Consider the following 22,237-nt stretch of genomic DNA (forward strand, 5'->3'; position numbering starts at 1 on the left):
TAAATTTAATTTAATTTTATTTTTTATCTTTTCACAGTTTTTATTAACATTTTCCATGATTATAAAAAATATCCCATGGTAATACCCTCGCCCCCTGCACTTTCCCCTTTGAAATTCCATTCTCCATCATATTACCTCCCCATCTCAATCATTGTACTTACATATATACAATACAAACCTATAAGTACACCCCTCCCTTCCTTTCTCTTCCCTTTATATCTCCTTTTTAACTTACTGGCCTCTGCTACTAAGTATTTTCATTCTCACGTAGAAGCCCAGTCATCTGTAGCTAGGATCCACATATGAGAGAGAACATGTGGCGCTTGGCTTTCTGGGCCTGGGTTACCTCACTTAGTATAATCCTTTCCAGATCCATCCATTTTTCTGAAAATTTCATAACTTCATTTTTCTTTACTGCTGAATAGAACTCCATTGTATAAATGTGCCACATCTTCATTATCCACTCATCAGTTGAGGGACATCTAGGCTGGTTCCATTTCCCAGCTATTATAAGTTGAGCAGCAATAAACATGGTTGAGCATGTACTTCTAAGGAAATGAGATGAGTCCTTCGGATATATGCCTAGGAGTGCTATAGCTGGATCATATGGTGGATCAATCTTTAGCTGTTTTAGGAACCTCCACACTGATTTCCACAATGGCTGGACCAGATTGCATTCCCACCAGCAGTGCAGAAGGGTTCCTCTTTTTCCACATCCCCGCCAACATTTATGATCATTTGTTTTCATGATGGTGGCCAATCTGACAGGAGTGAGATGGAATCTCAATGTAGTTTTAATCTGCATTTCCCTGATGACTAGTGACGTGGAACATTTTTTTAGATGCTTATATGCCATTTGTATTTCTTCCTTTGAGAAAGCTCTATTTAGCTCCATAGCCCATTTTTTGATTATCTTATTTGATTCCTTATTATTTAACTTTTTTAGTTCTTTGTATATCCTAGATATTAATCCTCTATCAGATGTATAGCTGGCGAAGATTTTTTCCCATTCTCTAGGTTATTTTTTAAGGTTTTTTTTTTTTTTTTGTCTAGGTAGTCAGTATGTACTTAAATATCAACTATTCACCTCTTTTGTTTCTTCCCTTAAAATTTGTGTATATCCAGAACATTTAATTAAGAATTGCATGTTTTTTGTTATGCTGTATTTTCTTTTTTGTTGTTTATTTTAATTTATTTATTTGAGATTTATTGACAGAGAGAGAGAGAGAAAGGCAGATAGGGAGAGAGAGAATGGGCATGCCAGGGCCTCCAACCACTGCAAACAAACTCCAGATGCGTGCGCCCCCTTGTGCATCTGGCTAACGTGGGTCATGGGGAATCGAGCCTCGAACCAGGGTCCTTAGACTTCACAGGCAAGCGCTTGGCTGCTAACCCATCTCTCCAGCCCTCTTTTTATTTTTTAATTGTTGTTTATATTTTCAATTAAAAATGTACAAAATACAGTTACGTTGCTGGTCTTGTATGAACTATTTAATTTTCCTAAATGCTGCAGCAGTTCACCAATTTCAAAAACTTGGAATTTTGTTATTTGTTATGTTTCAGACCACCTCAAATTTAAAGGCTACCTTATTGCACATTGAAAGTGTATTATAACAGTGTGGTAGTTAATAAAACACTATTTTTTTCTTTTGAAAAAAAAGGTGTGCACCACTACGTCCAGTTTCTTGTTTTAATTATGTCTTTATTTACATGTGTGTATGTGAGCGCACCAGGCTGTCTTGCCACTGCAAATGAATGCTCATCTGGTGTTGTGTGGGTGTCTGGGGAATTGAACCTGGGCCAGCAGGTTTTGCAAAAGGGCCTTTAACCTCTTGAGCCAACTGCCCAGCCCTTCTACCTGGCTCTTAAAAAAGAGACAGACACAATCAGTGTCTGTATTACCGAAGTGTACAGTACTAAAAATATCAAGTCTTCTTTTTTCATTCTTCCTGGACTCAATATACAGCCCATGGTGTGGGACTGGATATGACAGAGAATTAAGATTCTCTTTGGGATTCTATGATTTCTTTTCTCAAGTATTATCCTATAGATGAGGCCTGAGAGTGGGATGAAGGTAAAGATATGAGCCTTATATTCTCATTTTTATTTCCATAGCAACAGGAGCAAGACCCCACAAATTTATACATCTCAAATCTCCCACTGTCAATGGATGAGCAAGAACTGGAGGGGATGCTGAAGCCCTTCGGCCAGGTTATCTCCACACGAATCCTTCGAGACACCAGTGGGACCAGCAGAGGGGTTGGCTTTGCAAGGTGAGGGATGGAAAGGGTAACTCCCCATAAGAGAGGCCAACATGAAGATTGAACGTATTTCATAGATCTGGGCATTGTGGCACACACCTGTAATCCTAGTACTTGGGAAGTTGAGGTAGGATGATTTGCCATGAGTTCAAGGCCAGCCTAGGCTACAGAGTGAGTTCCAGGTCAGCCTGGGCTAGAGTGGAACCCTGCCTCAAGACAGAACTTTAAATTGGAAAAAAAAAAAAGCAACAAATACTGATCCGGGTGTGGTGACACATGCCTTTAATCCCAGCACTTGGGAGGCAGAAGTAGAAGAATCACTGGGAGTTCGAGGCCAGCCTACGACTACATAGTTACTTTCAGGTCAGCCTGGGCTAGAGTAAGACCCTACCTCAAAAAAGGGGGGTGGCGGGTGTGGTGGCACACACCTTTAATCCCAGCACTGGGAGGCAGAGGTAGGAGGATCGCTGTGAGTTCGAGGCCACCCTGAGACTCCATGGTGAATTCCAGATCAGCCTGGGCTAGAGTGAGACCCTACCTCGAAAACCAAAAAAAAAAAAAAAAAAAAAAGGGCGGGGGAGTGCCTGGAGAGATGGCTCAGCAGTTAAGCGCTTGCCTGTGAAGCCTAAGGACCCAGGTTCAATTCCCCAGAACCCACATAAGATGTACATGGGGTTGTATGCACCTGGAGTTCATTTGTACTGGCCAGCACCCCTAGTGTGCCCATTCTTTCTTTTTCTCTCTCTGTCTAATAAATTTAACAAAATAAGCCAAAGGGGCTGGAGGGATGGCTTAGTCATTTAAGGTACTTGCCTGCAAAGCCAAAGGACTTAGGTTCTATTCTCCAGGACCCACATAAGCCAGATGCATAAGGTGGTGCATGCATCTGGAGTCTGCAGCAGCTGGAAGCCCTGACACAACTATTTTCTCTCTCTCTCCCCCAACTCCTCTCTCTCAAATGAATAAATAAATAAATAAACTTTTAAAAAGATAAGCCAGGACTGGAGAGGTGGCTTAGTGGTTAAGGTGATTGCCTACAAAGCCAGAGGACCTTGGTTCGATTCCCCAGGACCCACATAAGCCAGATGCACAAGATAGGGCATGCATTTGGAGTTTGTTTGCAGTGGTTGGAGGCCCTGGCACGCCTATTCTCTCTCTATGTCTCTTTCTCTCTCTGCCTCTTTCCCTTTCTAAAATAAATAAAAGAGCTGGGCATGGTGGTGCATGCCTTTAATCCCAGCCCTCGGGAAGCAGAGGTAGGAGGATTGCTGTGAGTTCAAGGCCACCCTGAGATTCTATAGTGAATTCCAGGTCAACCTGGGCTAGAGTGAGACCCTACCTCAAAAAGCCAAAATAAATAAATAAATATAAAATAAATAAATTTAGGGCTGTAGAGATAGCTTAGCAGTTAAGCGCTTGCCTGTGAAGCCTAAGGACCCTGGTTCGAGGCTCAATTCCCCAGGACCCACGTTAGCACAAGGGGGCGCACACAACTGGAGTTCGTTTGCAGTGGCTGGAGGCCCTGCCACGCCCATTCTCTCTCTCTGCCTCTTTCTCTGTCGCTCTCAAATAAATAAAAAAATAGAAATAAAAATAAAAATTTTGGGCTGGGAGATGGCTTAGCGGTTAAGCACTTGCCTGTGAAGTCTAAGGACCCCAGTTCAAGGCTCGGTTTCCCAGGTCCCACGTTAGCCAGTTGCACAAGGGGCGCACGCGTCTGGAGTTCGTTTGCAGAGGCTGGAAGCCCTGGCGCGCCCATTCTCTCTCTCTCCCTCTATCTGTCTTTCTCTCTGTGTCTGTCTCTCTCAAATAGATAGATAGATAGATAGATAAATAAATAAATAAAAGGACAGTTTAAAAAAATAAATAAAAATTTTAGCCGGGCATGGTGGCGCACATCCTTAATCCCAGCACTCGGGAGGCAGAGGTAGGAGGATCACCGAGAGTTCAAGGCCACCCTGAGACTCCATAGTGAATTCCAGGTCAGCCTGGGCCAGAGTGAGACCCTACCTCGAGAAACTAAAATAAATAAATAAAATAAAAAGTAAAAATTTTAAAAATAAGCCAAAGGAAGGATTAGACTGCTTACAATGGTTATGCATGACCTCACAGTGCCTGGTATTACCTATACAAGACCCTCATAATAAGAGGAAAACATGACATCAAAATAAAAGAGAGGGGCTGGAGAGATGGCTTAGCGGTTAAGCGCTTGCCTGTGAAGCCTAAGGACCCCGGTTCGAGGCTCGGTTCCCCAGGTCCCACGTTAGCCAGATGCACAAGGGGGCGCATGCGTCTGGAGTTCGTTTGCAGAGGCTGGAAGCCCTGGTGCGCCCATTCCCTCTCTCTCCCTCTGTCTTTCTCTCTGTGTCTGTCTCTCTCAAATAAATAAATAAATAAATAAAAAAATAAAAATAAAAAAAATAAAAGAGAGAGCTAGAGAGATGACTTAGTGGTTCAGGCACTTGCCTGCAAAGCCAAAGGGACCCAGATTTGATTTCCCAGGACCCACATAAGCTAGAAGCATAAGGTGCCAACATGTATCTGGAGTTTGTTTGCAGTGGTTGGATGCTCTCTCTCTCTTTCCCTCTCTCTTTCTGCCTCTCTCTCTAATAAATGAATAAATAAAAAACATTTTTAAATTTTTTTTAAATAAAAGAGAGACTAATTGAGAGAGGGAGGGCATATGATAGAGAGTGGATTTGTGAAGGGGAATATGGGGGAGGGGATTATCATGGTTTGTTGTCTATAACTGTGGGAGTTGTCAATAAAATGTTTAAAATAAGCCAGGCGTGGTGGTACACGCCTTTAATCCCAGTGCTCGGGAGGCAGAGGTAGGAGGATCGCCGTGAGTTCAAGGCCACCCTAAGACCACAGAGTGATTTCCAGGTCAGCCTGAGCTAGAGTGAGACCCTACCTCGAAAAAGAAAAAAGAAAAAAAAAGTTTAAATAATAATAAAAAAATTAATGTAATTGAGGGGCTGGAGAGATGGCTTAGTGGTTGAGGCCATTGCCTGAAAAGCCTAACTACTTGGGAGTCAGTTCCCCAGTACCCAAGTAAAACCAGATGCACAAGGTGGCACATGCATCTGGAGTTTGTTTGCAGTGAGTTGCAGTTTGGTGGGTTAGAGGCCAGCCTAGACTTTAAAAAAAAAAAAGGTGGAGGGGCTGGAGAGGTGGCTTAGTAGTTAAGGTGTTTGCTTGCAAAGCCAAAGGATGCTGGCTCAATTCTCCAGTACCCACATAAAGTGATGCATGCATCTGGAGTGCATTTGCAGTGGGTAGAGGCCCTGGTGTACCCATGCTCTCTCTTTCTCTCTCCATCTCTCTCTCTCTCAAATAAATAAATAAAAGTATATTTAAAAAAACTAAATTACAAAAGAAGGGCTGGAGAGATGGCTTAGTGGTTAAGGGACTCACCTGCCAAGTCTAACAGCCTGAGTTTGATTCCCCAGCACCCATGTAAAGACAGATGCACAAGGTGGCACATGGATCTGGAGCTCGTTTGCAGTGGCTAGAGGCCCTGGTGTGGCTATTCTCATTCTCTCTCTCCTTGCAAATAAATCAGTAAAATTGAAAGAATTGAAAAACTGAGGGGTGCGGAAGTGGTTAAAGGCACATGCTTGCAAAGCCTAATGGTCCAGGTTTGATTCCCCAGTACACATGTAAAGTCAAATGCACAAAATGACACATGTGTCTAGTTTGTCTGCAGTGGCAAGAGGCCCTGACATACCCATACCCTCCTATTTCTGCCTCCCAGAGTGCTGGGATTAAAGGCGTGTACCACCAAGCCCAGTTTATTAACTTATTTTTAGGCAGAATCTCACGTTAGCCCAGACTGATCTGTAACTCATTCAGTAGCCTAGATTGGCTTTGAATTCACAGCCACTCTCCTATCTCAGCCTCTTGAGTAACAGTATTAAAGGCGTGCACCACGATGCCTGGCTAGCAAAGAAATTATCTGATTATTTTTTTCAGTGCTGGGGATTGAATCCAGGGCCTTGAGCATGCTAGATAAGTGCTCTACCACTGAGCAACATCCCCCCATTACCTCATTTAGTTTGTTGACTCTGTGAGATAAATATTTTCCATTTTACAGATGAATGAGTGAATCCCCGAGTGTGAAGTGTGGTGCCTAATGTGACAGGAGCAGGTGTGGAGCAGAGACTGACCTTTTGGCTTCAAGAGCAGTAGGATGAAATAGAAGGCTTGCTCCACCTTCTAGAGAGACCTAAGTTCAAGAACAACCTCTGCTACTAACTGTCCTTGTGATTGAGATAGGTGATTCTTTTTAGCATTCTGTATTTTTTTTGTGTTTTTTTTTTTTTCCCCTTGAGGTAGGGTCTTGCTGTAGCCCAGGCTCAACTGGAATTCACTATGGAGTTACGTTGTCCTAGAACTCATGGCAGTCCTCCTACCTCTACCTCTACCTCCCAAGTGCTGGGATTAAAGGTGTGTGCCACATGCCCAGCCCGTATTTTCTTTTTTAAACTTGTTTATTTGCACGTGTGTGTGTGTATGTGTATGTAAAGTCTCTTGCCACTGCAAATGAGCACCAGTCTGGCTTGCACAGCTTTACAAGCAAGTGTCTTTAATTGCTGAGCCATCTGAGATGCCATCTGCTGGCCCAGGTTTCATTCCCCAGCACCCATGGAAAGCCAGATGCAAAAAGTGGCACATGTTTGCAGAGGTAAAAGTTCCTGGCACGCCATATTCTCTCCCATGCACACTCTCATAAATAAATAAATAAATAAATATTTAAAGATAAAAGTTTTGCACCAGGTATGGTGGTGCATACCTTTAATCCCAGCACCCGGGAGGCCAGAGGTAGGAGGATCGCTATGAGTTTGAGGCCACCCTGAGACTACATAGTGAATTCCAGGTCAGCCTGAGCTAGAATGAAACCCCCTACCTTGAAAAACCAAAACCAAAACAAAACAAAACAAAAAGGTGTGTGTGTGGGGGGGGCGCTTGTTAGCTGGATGCAATTGATACATGCTGTAATCCCAGCCCTCAGGAGGTTCAGGAGTTCAATTTTGTCCTGGAATATATGGTGAATTTAATGCCAACCTGAGCTATGATAAGGCCTAGTCTCAAAAAAAGAACAAAACCACAGCATCAAAGAAACAAAATAAACCATAAACCAGGGGCTAGGAGAAAGCAGATCTGAGCGGTCTTGCTCTGAGCACCACCTGCTGGCCCTCCCAGGGATAACCGAAGGGAAATTCCTAGCTTGGCGGTCATTACTTTAAAAAACAAAACAACTCTTGTATTTTCTGTTGTTTTATTTATTGTTTGTTTGAGACAGGCTCTGGTCTCATTTACAGCGAAGCTCAGCCTTGCCTGGAACTGACTGCGTAAGGTCAGGCTGTTCTGGAAGCCCCTGTGCCTCGGCGTTCCAGACGCTAGTGTTACAGGCCCGCACCACCGCGAACAGCCAGCGCCCACACTGTTACGGCAGAAGTTCTTCACTTTTTTTCAGTTCCTGGCACCGTTAGTGATCACAGTATTTTTGGCACACATAGACTACGTGTGGTGTGGTCTGGGTGGTGTGTGCAGATGCATGCACCCTGTGTGCACAGCGCAGAGGCCAGAAGAGGATGCCAAGTATCCTCTTTGCACTCGCCCTGTTTCCCTGAATTAGTCTCTCACTCAACCCAGAGCTGCTCTTTGACTCTCAGGGCTGGGGTTACAGATGTGCATGCCACACCCAGTTATTTATGTGGGAAATTGATCCCAGGATATCTCAGTCCCTCATGCTTGCACAGCAAGCACTCTCAGCCACTGACCCATCTCCTTGTTCTCAGTATTTTTTTTTTTAATATACCAAAGGAAATACCCAATAGTTCACTAACTTCCTGGGTTTGATTCCCCAGCACTCCTATAAAGCAGATGCACAAAGTGGTACATGTGTCTGGAGTTCATTTGCAGTGGCCAGAGGTTCTGGCACAACCATTCCCTTTCTCTCTCTCCTTGCGAATAAATAAATAAAACAAAAAAGATGTAAGACTCTAATCACTTTTAATTAAGTGGTATTAAAGCTATGCATGGTACCTCGCTTGTATTTATGTATTTATTATGTGTGTGTGTGAGAGAGAGAGCTGAGTAGATTTCTTTATTTTATTTTTATTTACTTATTTGCAAGCAGTGAGAGACAGAAGAGACACAGAGAATTGGCACAGTAGGGCCTCTAGCAGCTGCAAACTTCAGATGTACATCTGGCTTAATGTGGGTACTAGGGGAATTGAACCCAGGTCATTAGGCTTTACGGGCAGGCACCTTGACCACTGAGCCATCTCTCTAGCCCCAGAATTCTTTTTAAAAATATTTTTATGCTGGGCATGGTGGTACATGCCTTTGATCCCAGCATTTGGGAGACAGAGGTAGGAGGATCATTCTACCTCTCTCTATATATTTTTGTTTGTTTTGTTTTTTGAGGTAGGGCCTTTCTCTAGCCCAGGCTGACCTGGAATTCACTATATAGTCTCAGGGTGGCCTCGAACTCATGGTGATCCTCCTACCTCTGCCTCCCGAGTGCTGGGATTAAAGTTGTACACAACCACACCCTACTCCTTTTTTTGTTTTGTTTTGTTTTTTGAGGTAGGTTCTCACTCCAACCCAGGCTGGCCTTGAAGTCACCATGATCCTTCTACTTCAGCCTTTTGGAAGGCAGCTATGCTCACCACTATACCAGCAACGCCCCTCACTTAACCCTTTTGAATGCTGGGGTTAAAGATGTGCAATACAAGTCAGCATGGTGGCCCACACCTTTAATCTCAGCACCTGGGAGGCAGAGGTAGGAGGATCACCATGAGTTTGAGGCACTCTGAGACTACATAGTGAATTCCAGGTCAGCCTGAGCTACAGTGAAACCCTACCTCCAAAAAAAAAGTACAATACCACACTTGTTAAGTTTTAAAATTTTTATTTATTTGCATGAGAGAAAGTGTTTGTGTGTGTGTCCATGCCAGGGTCTCTTGCCACTGCAAGTGAGTGGCTCTGTAAACTAGCAAGCGCCTTTAACAGTTGAGCCATCTCTCTGGCATCAGAAGCTCCGTTCCTACAGTCATAACTTCTAGAGCACTCGGGGGACTGGGAACTTGTTTCAATGCATGGAAAGCATGGCTCCTGGAGACGGAGAGCCCTAACCCCTCATGTGCTTTGCAGGATGGAGTCTACAGAGAAGTGTGAAGCCATCATCAGCCACTTTAATGGCAAATATATCAAGACTCCCCCTGGAGTACCAGGTGAGTCATGGTGGAATGCAGCTGACAGCCACAGTTGCTCTGGAGTCTTGCATGTGTGCAAGCAGCCCAGTGAGGCTCCACTCAGCTGCCCGCATGATTTTTCCATCACCAGCCCCATCTGATCCCTTGCTCTGCAAATTTGCTGATGGTGGGCCAAAGAAAAGACAGTACCAAGGAAAATTTGTACAAAATGGACGGACCTGGCCAAGGAATGGAGATATGGTAAGAGGACCTCTGAGGAAACAGGAGTGCTGGAGACAGTAAAGTGGAATGGAAAGGGTCATGGCCTGATTTCTGTGAGCTTCAGTGAAAGCTCGAGAGCTAGGCTGTAACTGCTCCGTGTGGGCCTTGAGTGCAGTTCTGCATCCTACATCAGAAAAGCTTCAGCATTTGGACAGCTCTGAGATTGCAAGGAAAGCTTCAGCCCTTAGTGGTAACTGGCCAGACTTCAGCCTTGGCTTTCTGGGCTTGTTCCTGATCTTTACCAAAAGCCCATAATATGAGCACTATTCTTTTTTTTTTTTTTTATAGGGTGGTATGGCCTTGACCTATGACCCCACCACAGCTCTTCAGAATGGGTAAGATTGTTTTATAAAATCACATCACCTGAAAATGACAATAGTCTGTTGTCCAGGCCCTTAGGTAGATGTTTCATTTTGATCTCCAAATTGCTGTTAGTAGAAAGTAGAGGCTCTTCTGGGTGTGCTGGTGCACGCCTTTAATCCCAGCACTTGGGAGGCAGAGGTAGAAGGATCACCATGAGTTGGAGGTCAGCCTGAGACTGCAGAGTGAATTCCAGGTCAGCCTGAGACCCTGCTTCAAAACACCAAACACACAAAAAAAGAAAGAAGCTGGGCGTGGTGGCACACGCCTTTAATCCTAGCACTCGGGAGGCAGAGTTAGGAGAATCACCGTGAGTTCAAGGCCACCCTGAGACTACAGAGTTAATTCCAGGTCAGCCTGGACCAGAGTGAGACCCTACCTCAAAAAAAAAAAAGAAAAAAAAAAGAAAATCAAGCAAGCTGAGGCTCTTACTTATGGTTTCTGTGATTCCTTATTGAATGAAGTTCTCTGCTACAGGTTTTACCCAGCTCCTTATAACATCACACCTAGCAGGATGCTTGCTCAGTCGGCACTTTCACCCTATCTTCCATCTCCCATGTCTTCATATCAGGTATGTCTACCCCCAGAATAGGATTGGTGGTGCTTTTCCCTACACTGTGCTTTAGATGAAGGATTATAAAGCCTTACTTTGTACTACACATAAATAATGTGATATAAAAGCATAACATGATGTATGGATGTTCATAAACAGCATGTGTATGTGAAGACAGAGTGTGTATAAACATTTTGGTAGGTGCTCTTATTTATTTATTTTTTTGAGGTAGGGTCTCGCTCTCGCCCAGGCTGACCTAGAATTCACTATGTAGTCTCAGGGTTGCCTTAAACTCACAGTGATCCTCCTACGTCTGCCACCCAAGTGCTAGGATTAAAGGTGTGTGCCACCATTCCTGGCTCCTATATTCTTTTTAAAAAATATATTTTTTATTTATTTATGAGGACGGAGGGAGAATGGGCATGCCAGGGCCTCCTGCCACTACAAACTCCAGATGTTGTACCACTTAGCACATCCAGCTTTACATGGGTCCTGGGTAATAGAACCCAGGCTGTGAGGCTTTGTAAGCAAACAACTTTAGCTGCTGAGCCATCTCCTCAGCCATCTTGTTCCTGTATTCTAGTATGAGTGCTTTTTTCTGGAAGCTGGAATCCACAGCATGGGGTTGCTAGGTTGAATAGTATATAGATTTTCAACTTTATAGATGTTTCCAGATTGTTTTTCACAAAGATATCAATTCACATTTCTTTTTAAAAAAATATTTTATTTTTATTTTATTTATTTGAGAGAGAAAGAGAGAGAAGCAGAGGGGGAGAGAGAGAGAGAGACAGAGAGAGAATGGGCGCACCAGGGCCTCCATCCGCTGCAAATGAACTCCAGATACATGCGCTACCTTGTGCATCTGGCTTATGTGGGCCCTGGGGAACCAAACCTGGGTCCTTGAGCTTTGCAGGCAAGTGCCTTAATGGCTAAGCCATCTCCCCAGCCCTCAATTCACGTTTCTATTAACAACATATAAGAATACCCATTTCTGGGGCTGGAGAGATGGCTTAGCAGTTAAGGTGCTAGCCTGTGAAGCCTAAGGACCCAGGTTCAAGTTCCTAGTACTCATGTAAGCCAGATGCACACAGTGGCACATGCATCTAGAGCTCATTTGCAGTGACTAGAGGCCCTGGCATGCCCATTTTCTCTCTCTTTTACTCACTCTCAAATAAATAAATAAAAATAAAGAATACCCATTTTCCTACAACCATAGGTGACTTGGCTTTCTAATTTGTTTCCCTGTCTTCATTCCAGCCCTGGGGAAGCAAAGGTACAAAGATTGATGCGGGTGTAGGCCAGCCTAGTTTATATAGTATGTTCCAGGCCAGACTGGGCTACCCAGTGTTAAGAAGAATATAACAAAAGGCTGGAGTTATAGTTCAAGCGGTAGAGTGCTTCCCTAGCACACAGGAAGCCCTGGGCTCAATCTCCAGTATTGCATAACCGGGGAATGGTAGCACTTGCCTATAACCTTAGAACTCAGGAGATGGAAGCAAGACAATCAGAATTTAAGGCTATCCTTGACTATCTAGTAAATGTGAGGCCAGCCTAGGCTACAGATCTTGTGAAAGAAAGGAAAAAAAGAAAGGAAAAGCCAGGCCAGGTATGGTGGTACAAGCCTGTAATTCCTCTTAGGAGATTGAGGCAGAATGATTGCCTCAATTCAAGGTCAACCTGGGCTACATAGTAGCAAGACCCTGTCTAAGAAAACCAAAAAAAAAATTTTTTTCCAAAGAATGTAAAGTACAACATTGTCATTCTTTAAAAATATTTTATTTAAAAGCCAGCCAGAAAAAAGTAATAAAATAAAATAAATACACTTAAAAAAAAAAAAGCCAGGCATCGTAGTGCACACCTTTAATCCCAGCACTTGGGAGGCAGAGGTAGGAGGATCGCCATGAGTTCAAGGCTACCCTGAGACTACAGAGTGAATTCCAGGTCATCCTGGGCTAGAGCGAGACCTTACCTCAAAATAAATAAATAAATAAAAGCCAGCCGTGCATGGTTGCACACACCTTTAATCCCAGCACTCATGAGGCAGAGGTAGGAGGATTGCTATGAGTTCAAGGCCACCCTGACAATAGAGTTAATTCCAGGTCAGCCTGGGCTAGAGCGAGACCCTACCTTGAAAAATCAAAAAAAATTTATTTATTATTAGAGAGAGAGAGTAGGTGTGCCAGGGCCCCTGCAAACAAGCTCCAGACACATGGGTCATTTTGTGCATCTGGCTTTTTATGTGGTTACTGGGGAATCAAACCCAGGGCCTGTTAGGCTTTGCAAGCAAATGCCTTGAACTGCTGAACCATCTCTTCAGTCCTTTCTGTTTGTATTTTGAGATGGGGTCTCATTCTGTATCCTCAACTGGCCTTGAACTCATGGTGATTGCCCTGCTTCATCTTCCAAAGTGCTGGGAACACCACCCTTAGACACATGCCCATGTCTAAGATGGATCTCTGTTTGTCATGCATTGCTGTTTATATGCTTTGTTTATTTTTCTATTTGTTTTCCTTTTCCCAGCATGTTTTTGTTTGGCTTTTGAGACAGGGCCTCATGGACCCCAGGCTGGCCTCTGTATGCTTACTGTGTAGCTGGGAATGACCTTCTGGTCCTCTTGCCTCCACCTTCTGAGTTCAGGGAGTACAGGGATACTGGGGAATTGAACCCAGGTTGTTAGGCTTTGCAGGCAAGCGCTGTAAGTGCTGAGCCATCTCTCCTGCCCCCTAATTTGTTTTGTTTTGTTCTGTTTTTGAGGTAGGGTCTCACTCTAGCCCATGCTGACCTGGAATTCACTATGTAGTCTCAAGGTGGCCTTGAACTCGCAGTGATCCTCCTACATTTGCCTCCCAAGTGGTGGGATTAAAGGCGTGCACCACCACGCGGCTTTCTCCTAATTTGTTTTTGAGAGATGATCTCATGTAACCCACCTAGACCTAGAACTCTATATAGCCAAGGGTGACCTGGAATTTCTGGTCTTCTTGTCACTGGCCTTCCAACTTGAGATCACCACACCTGGCTTCTCATGTATTTATACAGGCTCTTGCATATTACAAGTACTGATCCTCTGGATATTTGTTAAATATTTTTTCAAATTTATTCTTTTTTGACTTTGTTGTCTTCAAACTTTCTGTGTTGGAACCACCTGAGAGTTTGTTGCATTTAGGTTGCTGGGTACCACAGCCAAGACTGATTCAACAAGTCTAGGGGAGGAGACAAGAATGCACGTCTAACACATTCCCAGGAGATGTTGCTGCTACTGCTGCTGGTCCAGAGACGAAACTGTGGGAATCATTAGTTTTTGCCACACAAAAGTTTAAAATACAGGGCTGGAGAGGTGGCTCAGCTGTTAAGACACTTGCCTGCAAAGCCAAAGAACCCAAGTTCGATTCCCCAGGACCCATATAATCTAGCTGCACAAGGTGGCACATGCATCTGGAGTTTGTTTGTAGAGGCTGAAGGCCCCGATGCACCCACTCTCCTCTCTTTCTCTCAAATAAATAAATATATTAAAAAAAAGAGAAAAGTTTACAATACAGCTGGGCATGGTGGTGCAAACCTTTAATCCCAGCACTTGAGAAGTAGAGGAAGGAGTATTGCTGTGAGTTTGAGACCACCTTGAGACTAACAGTGAGCTCCAGGTCAGCCTGGGCCATAGTGAGACCCTACCTTGAAGGAACAACAATAACAAAAAAGTTTAAAATATGTAGTTTAACCGTATCATTTTCTTTTATAGCTTTTGAATTTTTTCAGGCTGGAGAACTAGCTCAGCAGTTAAAGGCCCTTGCGTGAATTCTTTTTTAATCAGAAAGGTGTGTTTAGTCGTAAAGGCACTTCCCTGCAAAGCCCAAGGATTGTGGTTCAATTCCCCAGTACCCACATAAAGCCAGGTGCACAGTGGCACATGTATCTAGAGTTCATTTGCAGGAGCTGGGGATACTGGCATGCCTATTCTTTCTTCCTTTCTCTCCTCTCTTTCTATATTTCTCTTTGCTTGCAAATAAAATGTTAATCAGAACAGTTCTTAGGCAGGGGTGGTGGCTCATACCTACAGTCCCCATATTGTACATAGAGACGGGCATCTTACTGTTTTATACTTAAATGTGTCATCATCAGCAATTTTTTGGTGGGGAGGGGTTCTAGGTAGGGTCTTGCTCTAGCTCAGGCTGACCTGAAATTCACTGTGTAGTCTCAGGGTGGCCTTGAACTCATGGTGATGCATGAGCCATTGTGTGTATCTGGCTTACATGGGTCCTGGGGAATGGAACCTGGTTCCTTTGGCTTTGCAGGCAAGTGCATTAAGCCATCTCTCTAGCCCAACACTTCATTCTTTTTATGGCTTAATAATGTTTCATTGTGTGGATATGTCTTAATTCATTTATGAGTTGATGGCCATTTGAATTGTGTATGCTTTGGGCCTTCCATGAATACTGCTATGTGGATGCCTAGAGTGGAATTTTTGGAGTAACCCTATCTTTAACCTTGTTTTTTCCATTTTTAGATAAAGTCTCAATATTTAGCTCAGGCTAGCCTGGAAAACGCTATGTAGCCCAGGCTGGCCTTAAACTTGTGGTAATTATCCTTCCTCCGCCTCGCCTCTCAAATTTTGGGATTACAAACATGTACCAATAGGCTAGCCCTACTTTAAACTTTATTTTATTTATTTATTTATTTATTTTGGTTTTTTGAGGTAGGGTCTCACTCTAGCCCAGGCTGACTTGGAATTCACTATGTAGTCTCAGGGTGGCCTTGAACTCACGGTGATCCTACCTCTGCCTCCCAAGTGCTGGGATTAAAGGCGTGCGCCACCACACCTGGCTTACTTTAAACTTTAGAAAAGCTCTAATTCATTTTCCAAAGTGGCTATTTCATTTGATAGTCTGCCAGCCTTGTCAAACACTTGTTACTCTGTCTTCTGATGAAAGTCCTCCTGGTGAGGTCACATTGTCTCTGACTTGCATTTTAGCTGTTCTATTGGCTATTAATATATATCTTCTAATGTATCTGTCAGAATCCTTGTGTGTTTATTCTGTTCTCATTGGCTATTCATATACTTCTTTATTTATTTATTTGCTTTTAGTTTTTCCAGGTAGGGTCTCACGGTAGCCCAGGCTGACTTGGAGTTCACTATGTAGTCTCAGGCTGGCCTCAAATTCATAGCGATCCTCCTCCTTCTGCCTTGTGAGTGCTGGGATTAAAAGTGTGCCCCACCATACCCAGCTGATAGTCATATATCTTCTAATGTGAATGCTTATCAGAATTCTTTGTGTTTTCTGAGTTATTTTAGTTGCTAGTATATTTTTTTGTAAGCCTCTTTTTTTTGCAGGGCAGGGGAAGTTTCGAGGTAGGGTCTCACTCTAGCCCAGGCTGACCTGGAATTCACTATGTAGTCTCAGGGTGGCCTTGAACTCACAGCGATCTTCCTACCTCTGCCTGCCTAGTGCTAGGATTAAAGCCACCATGGCTGCTAGCATTTTTTTTTTTTTTTTTTTGAGGCAGGATCTCACTCTAGCCCAGGCTGACCTTGAACTCATTGCATCCTTCCTACCTCATCTTCCCAAATGCTGGAATTAAAGACATGAGCAGTTGCAGTGTTTTTATTTATTTATTTTTAATATTTTTGTTTATTTGAGACAGAAGGAGAGAGAGTGAGAATGGGTGTGCCAGGGCCTCTAGCCACTGCAAATGAGCTCCAAACACATGAGCCACCATGTGCATCTGGTTTACGTGGGACCTGGAGAATCAAATCGGGGGTCCTCAGGCTTCACAGGCATGTGCCTTAACTGCTAAGCCATCTCTCTAGCCCTGTTTTTATTTTTTTTAATTTTTAAATATTTTATTTTTATTTATTTGACAGAAAAAGGAGGGGGGGGAGAGAATGGGCATGCCAGGGCCTCCAGCCACTGCAAACAAACTCCAGACACATGTGCCCCCTTGTGCATCTGGCTAATGTGGATCCAGGGGACTCAAACCTGGGTTCTTTGGCTTTGCCGGCAAATGCCTTAACCACGAAGCCATCCCTCCATCCCTAAATTTTATTTGTATTTATTTATTTGAGAAGGAGAGAACGGGTGGGGCGGGGGGAGAGAGAGAGAAAGAGAATGGGTACACTAGGGCCTCCAGCCACTGCAAACAAACACATGTGACATCTTGTGCATCTGGCTTACGTGGGGAATCGAACCTGGGTCCTTTGGCTTTGCAGGCAAGTGCCTTAACTGCTGAACCATCTCTCCAGCCCAGTTGCAGTGTTTTTAAACTGCTTGTTTTTAGCATTTCTGTATTCTGAAGGTATATGTCACGGGGGGAGGAGGGGCTTTGCTGAACATTCTCAGATCACTGAGCTGAACTGTAGTTCCTAGTCAGTTAACATGCTTGTTTGTTTTTGCTTGCATCAGAGAGTGACTCAGACATCTCCTCTACAAGTACCTAACCCATCTTGGATGCACCACCAGTCATACCTCATGCAGCCTTCAGTGAGTGTCCTCAAGTTAAAGAGGCAGTGTGTACTATGAAAAGCAAGGGCTTTATTGACAGGAGCTGTGGCTGGGAGTTCTCTCATAGCTCACTGTGCAGCTCAACTGTAAGCCTTAAATTCTGTGAGTTTGTTCTTTTTGGTTTTGTTTTTTCTTTGTGATAGGGTCTCACTCTAGCCCAGGTTGACCTGGAATTCACTCCGTAGCCCAGGCTGGCCTCAAATTCACAACAATTCTCCTATCTCAGCCTCCCAAGTGCTGAGACTAAAGGTGTTTATCACCACATCCGACTGAGTTTATTGTTCTTGGACAAAGTTCCTCCAGACAGATGGGCAAGATCTTGATGTGACAGGAGCATGAGGTTTGTTCCTGTTACAATGCTGGGTTGTTGTTCATGAGGGGTCTTAATTCCCAGAACTTTAAAAGGTCAGCAGGTGGTACTCTAATTAATGCCTAGCCCACTGCCCTCTTGCAGTTTAACTCAATAAACTAGTTTAAAAAAAAATTATGTGTCTGTCTCAAGTGACCATGCTATCAATTACTGCTTTAAGTACCCTCACAGGATCTGCCCCCTAACCATTTCCTTTGTTGCTGCCTCTAGGGCTCGGTTCTGACACCAGGGATGGACCACCCCATTTCTCTCCAGCCTACTTCCATGATGGGACCTCTTACCCAGCAACTGGGCCACCTCTCACTCAGCAGCACAGGCACGGTAAAGCAAGATTGTCTCTGTAAACTTCTACTCAGCAAGAAATATGCTCCTCAGGACAAATACTAAGGAGTGATCATGGCACCACCTCAGTATCAGTGAAGGCTCACTCAGAATTGGATATAAGCCGCTAGACATGTTACACACCTCCCATCCCTCAACTCAAGAGCCTGAGGCGGGAGGATCATCACAAGTTCAAAGCCAGGCTGCTCTACATAGTGAGTTCCAAACCAGACAGGGCTACATAGGAAGACCCTATCTGAAAAAACAAAAACAAGGAAACATACATTTATACACAAGCCACTATAAGATGCATAGCAGGAGGGAAAAATGACTTTTTTTGTCTGTCAGGGTAGGGTCTCACTCTAGGCCAGGCTGACCTAGAACTCACTCTGAATTACCAGGCTGGCCTCAAACTCATAGCAATCCTCCTACCTCTACCTCCTGAGTGCTGAGATTAAAGGCATGCAACATCACACCTGGCTAAAAATGATGACATTTTTTAGCAGAAGAGAGACTAATTGAAAAGAAGGGATTCAGTGGTGGCGGGGGAGAGATTTGGGAGAGGGAAATTGGGGTGGTGGGAGAGGATATCACAGTATATTGTCTATACCTTTAGAAGTTGTCAATAAGAAGTTAAAAAACAGGGCTGGAGAGATGGCTTAGCAGTTAAGGTGCTTGCCTACAAAGCCTAAGAACCCAGGTTCGATTTCCCAGTACCATGTAAACCTGATATACAGGTGGCGCATGTGCCTGGAGTTCGTTTGCAGTGGGTGAAAGCCCTGGCATGCCCATTCTCTTTCAATATGCTTTTCTCTCTCAAATGAATAATAAAAGGGTTTATTTTTGAGGTAGGCACTATGTAATCTCAGGGTGGCCTCGAACTCACAGTAATCCTCCTACCTCTGCCTCCCAAGTGCTGGGATTAAAGGCGTGTGCCACCATGCCTGGCTAGTCTCAGTATATTAACACCCCCCAGGTGTTTTGTTTAGTTTTGTTTTTTGGTTTTTCGGGGTAGGGTCTCACTCTAGCCCAGGCTCACCTGGAATTCACTATGGAATCTCAGGGTGGCCTCGAACTCACGGTGATCCTCCTACCTCTGCCTCCTGAGTGATGAGATTAAAGGCGTGCACCACCACGCCCGGCTTCCCCCAGGTGTTTTAAACTAGCCAAGATCCACTGCTCTAAGCCCAATGATGGTTTTCATTCTAGTACCTGCCGACAGCTGCTGCTATGCAAGGAGCTTACATCTCCCAGTACCCACCGGTGCCTTCTTCAACTGTTTCCGTTGAGGTGAGAGCATCATTCCTTGCAGCGAGGATAAGGTGATGTAAGAGGCAGATTTCTCTTCCTCTCACAGTGATACTGATGGCTGGTAGGTGCATAGAGAACGTAGGGAGGAAAGACTTCATTTATGGTCAGTGGCAGCCAGCTCAGTTTAGTTGACACCAGCAGGCCACCTGTAAGAGGACAGGCTACACCGAATGTGAACAACTGCTAATGTCATTCCAAAGTAGTTGTGCCATTTCACATTCCTTCCAGCGCCCTGGTGCTGTGTGTGTACGCTCATGTGGGGAGTGGACCAGCTGGGGAGGTCACCCAGCCTGGGCAGGGGGAGGGGTTAGCAACGCTTCCACAGTGGGAGGTGAGGATTGAAACAATCAGGTGACTTTCTTCCCTGGCTGTGGTACAGGACAACAGTGGCCAGCAGAATCAAGTGGCAGTGGAGACACCCCCAGACCATGGGATCTATTCTTTCCAGTTCAGCAAGTAGCTATGGGTAAGAACTGTATGCTGGGGCCAGGGGAATGCCGAGCTGGATGGAGGCAGCTCAGCCCTCCCTGGAATCAGGTTTACAAGCTTGTCATGACTGTCGTAGGCTAAGCACTAACACTTGGCCATCATTTTTCACAGGCCTAGGGCTGGAAAGAACCCTCTGCGCTCTATCCTGGGCTGTTTCTCCAATGCGGGTGGATGGAGCCTGCAGAGCCATGTCGCTTTCTGTATGTGCTACATTCAAGGAGATCACAACCAACCTTTTTCTTTTGTGAAGAAAGTATTTTTTTTTTTGCTTTATTTTTAATTGCAATGTATTTTTCTCCTGCCACAAAGAGACATTGTGGCTGGAATGACTCCTCTGTATAAAAAGTTTTTGGGCTGGGTGTGGTGATGCACACCTTTAATCCCAGCACTTGGGAGGCAGCAGTAGGAGGATCGCCGTGAGTTTGAGGCCACCCTGAGACTCCATAGTGAATTCCAGGTCAGCCTGAGTGAGACCCTACCTTGGAAAAAAAAACAAAAGTTTTGAGCACCTAACATGGTGGTACACGCCCTCTATCTTAGCACTCAGGAGGCAGAGGTAGGAGGAGCACTGTGAGTTCTAAGCCAGCCTGGGACTACAGCCTGGGTCAGAGTGAGACTCTGCCTTGAAAAAAAAAAGTTTTTGGCATGTTGGAATTAGTTGAGGTTTCAAAACCATTTCAAAGAAACTAAAAGATGTGAGCCAGATATAGTGACCCTCACACTCTTAATCCTAGTACTTGGGAGGCTGAGGTAGGAGGATCATTGAGTTGGACGCCAGCTTGGGCTGAAGTGAGACCTTGCATCAGAAAACAAACCAAAAACCACAAACCAGACATCAGACAGGTGTGGTGCTGGAACACTGATGAAAGAGTCTTACTCTTTCATTATTAGTTGTGGACTGTTTCTGGTGTCTATGTGTTTGAGAAAACACATAGACTTTAAACCTTTTTGTAAAGCTCTCAGCTCAGTTTCTCTTCACACATTTTTTATTTTTATTTTTTAGAGGGATTGAGAGAGAGGGAGAGAATTGGCATACCAGGGCCTCAGCCACTGCAGTCGAATGCCAGATGCTTGCGCCACCTGGTGGGCATGTGCTTGCCTCACCTTTGTGCATGTGGCTTACTTGGGATCTGGAGAGTTGAACCTGGGTCATTAGGCTTCGCAGGCAAGCACCTTAACCGCTAAGCCATCTCTCCATGCTTTTTTCTTTCTTTCTTTTTTTTTTTTTTTTTTTGCCATCTTTCTTATCCAGATTGTTCTTTTTTCTTTATAGCTAAACCCACCTACTTGCCTATCTGCTTTTTAATTTTGTGGATTTCTTTTTTAATGAAATTTCATGAGGAATTTGGGGGTGGGGGAGCAAGGAACAAAGTAGAACACTAAGTAGATATGGGAAGTGGCTTTTTCCTCTGCCTTTCTACATCCTGGGAGAAGAGAGCTACTAGAAGCAGAAGTATGACATAGGCTTATTCGACAACCTCATAGCTGGTGGAAGCCACCCTTGAACCAAATTTGCTTGAAGACTAAATGGTCATTGGCAATTTCCAGAAGAATGGACTTAATGACTTCTGAGCAGCTCTTCTCACTGCCAACACAAGCGTCCACTGAGGAAGTATCTTCTCCAGCTCTAGCTTTTTGGGAATGCCTGCTCTCCTGCTTCCTGGAAGATCTTTTCTGACCTGGGTCTTACAGTCCCTCTCTGTGCTCCATAGATGTGACCTTGCTGAATCCACATAGGGAGTCTTAACTCTACTGTGAAAGATCTGCTGCTTCACCTAAACTGGAAGTGATTTTGTCCCCAGAGGTTGTTGCTAATATCTAACATTTTTTGACTGCCATGCCTGAGGGGTAGGAGTGTGTGTGTGCCTATGGCTGCTAGTTGCTCCACACCAAGGGTGCTTTGTTAAGTCTACAGTGCACCAGACGCCCTCCAGAACCCTCACAAAAGATTACCTGGCTTAGAACATCAACAGTGCTGAGGCTGAGAAACTTGATAAACATTACTTCTCTGCCTTCCCCCACCACAACCTCAGACACACAGTGCCTTTCAACACTCAATGGAACTAGTTGCGAGGAATGGAACTGCAGTCCTGGAGTTCTGCCCAGACTTTGAAAACCTCTCACTCCTGTATGCAGCAAGAGCTGGCTGTTATGCATATGGCAGATGCAGTTTTGAGGGAAGAAGGTGGGGACTGTGTATGCTGTGGGAGCTTAAAAAAAGAGCTCTCTACATGTGCAGACTGACCTGCTCTGCCTGGATGTTTGGAGCTCTTCCTGAGGGAACCAGAACATTGGAAACCATTTGCTTTTTTTTTGGAAGGACAGTAGGGAGCTGGACTAGGAAAGAGCAGTACATTCTATTACAAGGTCAAGAGGGACTTTAAAAGTGCCTCTATCAAGCATTTTTAAAGGTGGCTCATGCCTTTACTCCCAGTACTTGGGAGGCTAAGCTAGGGTCACCCATAAATTCAAGGCTAGCCTAGAGTAAGACTGCCTCAAAAAAAAAAAAAACAACAACAAAAAAAAAACCTCTATCATTATGAACAACTGCTTGCCCTTTCTGCAAGACCTTCCTGCACACAATGTGATGTGTT

General features: G+C 44.4%; 1 protein-coding gene across 3 annotated transcripts in view; it reads left to right on the forward strand.

Annotated features, from left to right (window-relative positions):
* Rbms2 (RNA binding motif single stranded interacting protein 2) overlaps positions 1 to 19,972 on the forward strand; it is a 73,590-nt gene extending 53,618 nt beyond the window's left edge. For 2 of the 3 annotated variants that reach the window (XM_045152403.1, XM_045152401.1), the window contains 10 exons: positions 2,116 to 2,273; positions 9,426 to 9,505; positions 9,618 to 9,727; positions 10,037 to 10,083; positions 10,586 to 10,679; positions 17,054 to 17,131; positions 17,733 to 17,843; positions 19,053 to 19,133; positions 19,534 to 19,620; positions 19,755 to 19,972. In XM_045152403.1, coding sequence (XP_045008338.1) covers positions 2,116 to 2,273; positions 9,426 to 9,505; positions 9,618 to 9,727; positions 10,037 to 10,083; positions 10,586 to 10,679; positions 17,054 to 17,131; positions 17,733 to 17,843; positions 19,053 to 19,133; positions 19,534 to 19,614 — 840 coding nt within the window. In that variant the 3' untranslated portion in view covers positions 19,615 to 19,620; positions 19,755 to 19,972. The remainder of the gene's footprint in view (positions 1 to 2,115; positions 2,274 to 9,425; positions 9,506 to 9,617; positions 9,728 to 10,036; positions 10,084 to 10,585; positions 10,680 to 17,053; positions 17,132 to 17,732; positions 17,844 to 19,052; positions 19,134 to 19,533; positions 19,621 to 19,754) is intronic. The other variant, XM_045152402.1, reaches the window with a different exon arrangement.
* The last annotated feature ends 2,265 nt before the right edge of the window (positions 19,973 to 22,237 follow it).

This window comes from Jaculus jaculus, chromosome 6 (assembly GCF_020740685.1).
Source record: "Jaculus jaculus isolate mJacJac1 chromosome 6, mJacJac1.mat.Y.cur, whole genome shotgun sequence".
Lineage (NCBI taxonomy): Eukaryota > Metazoa > Chordata > Mammalia > Rodentia > Dipodidae > Jaculus > Jaculus jaculus.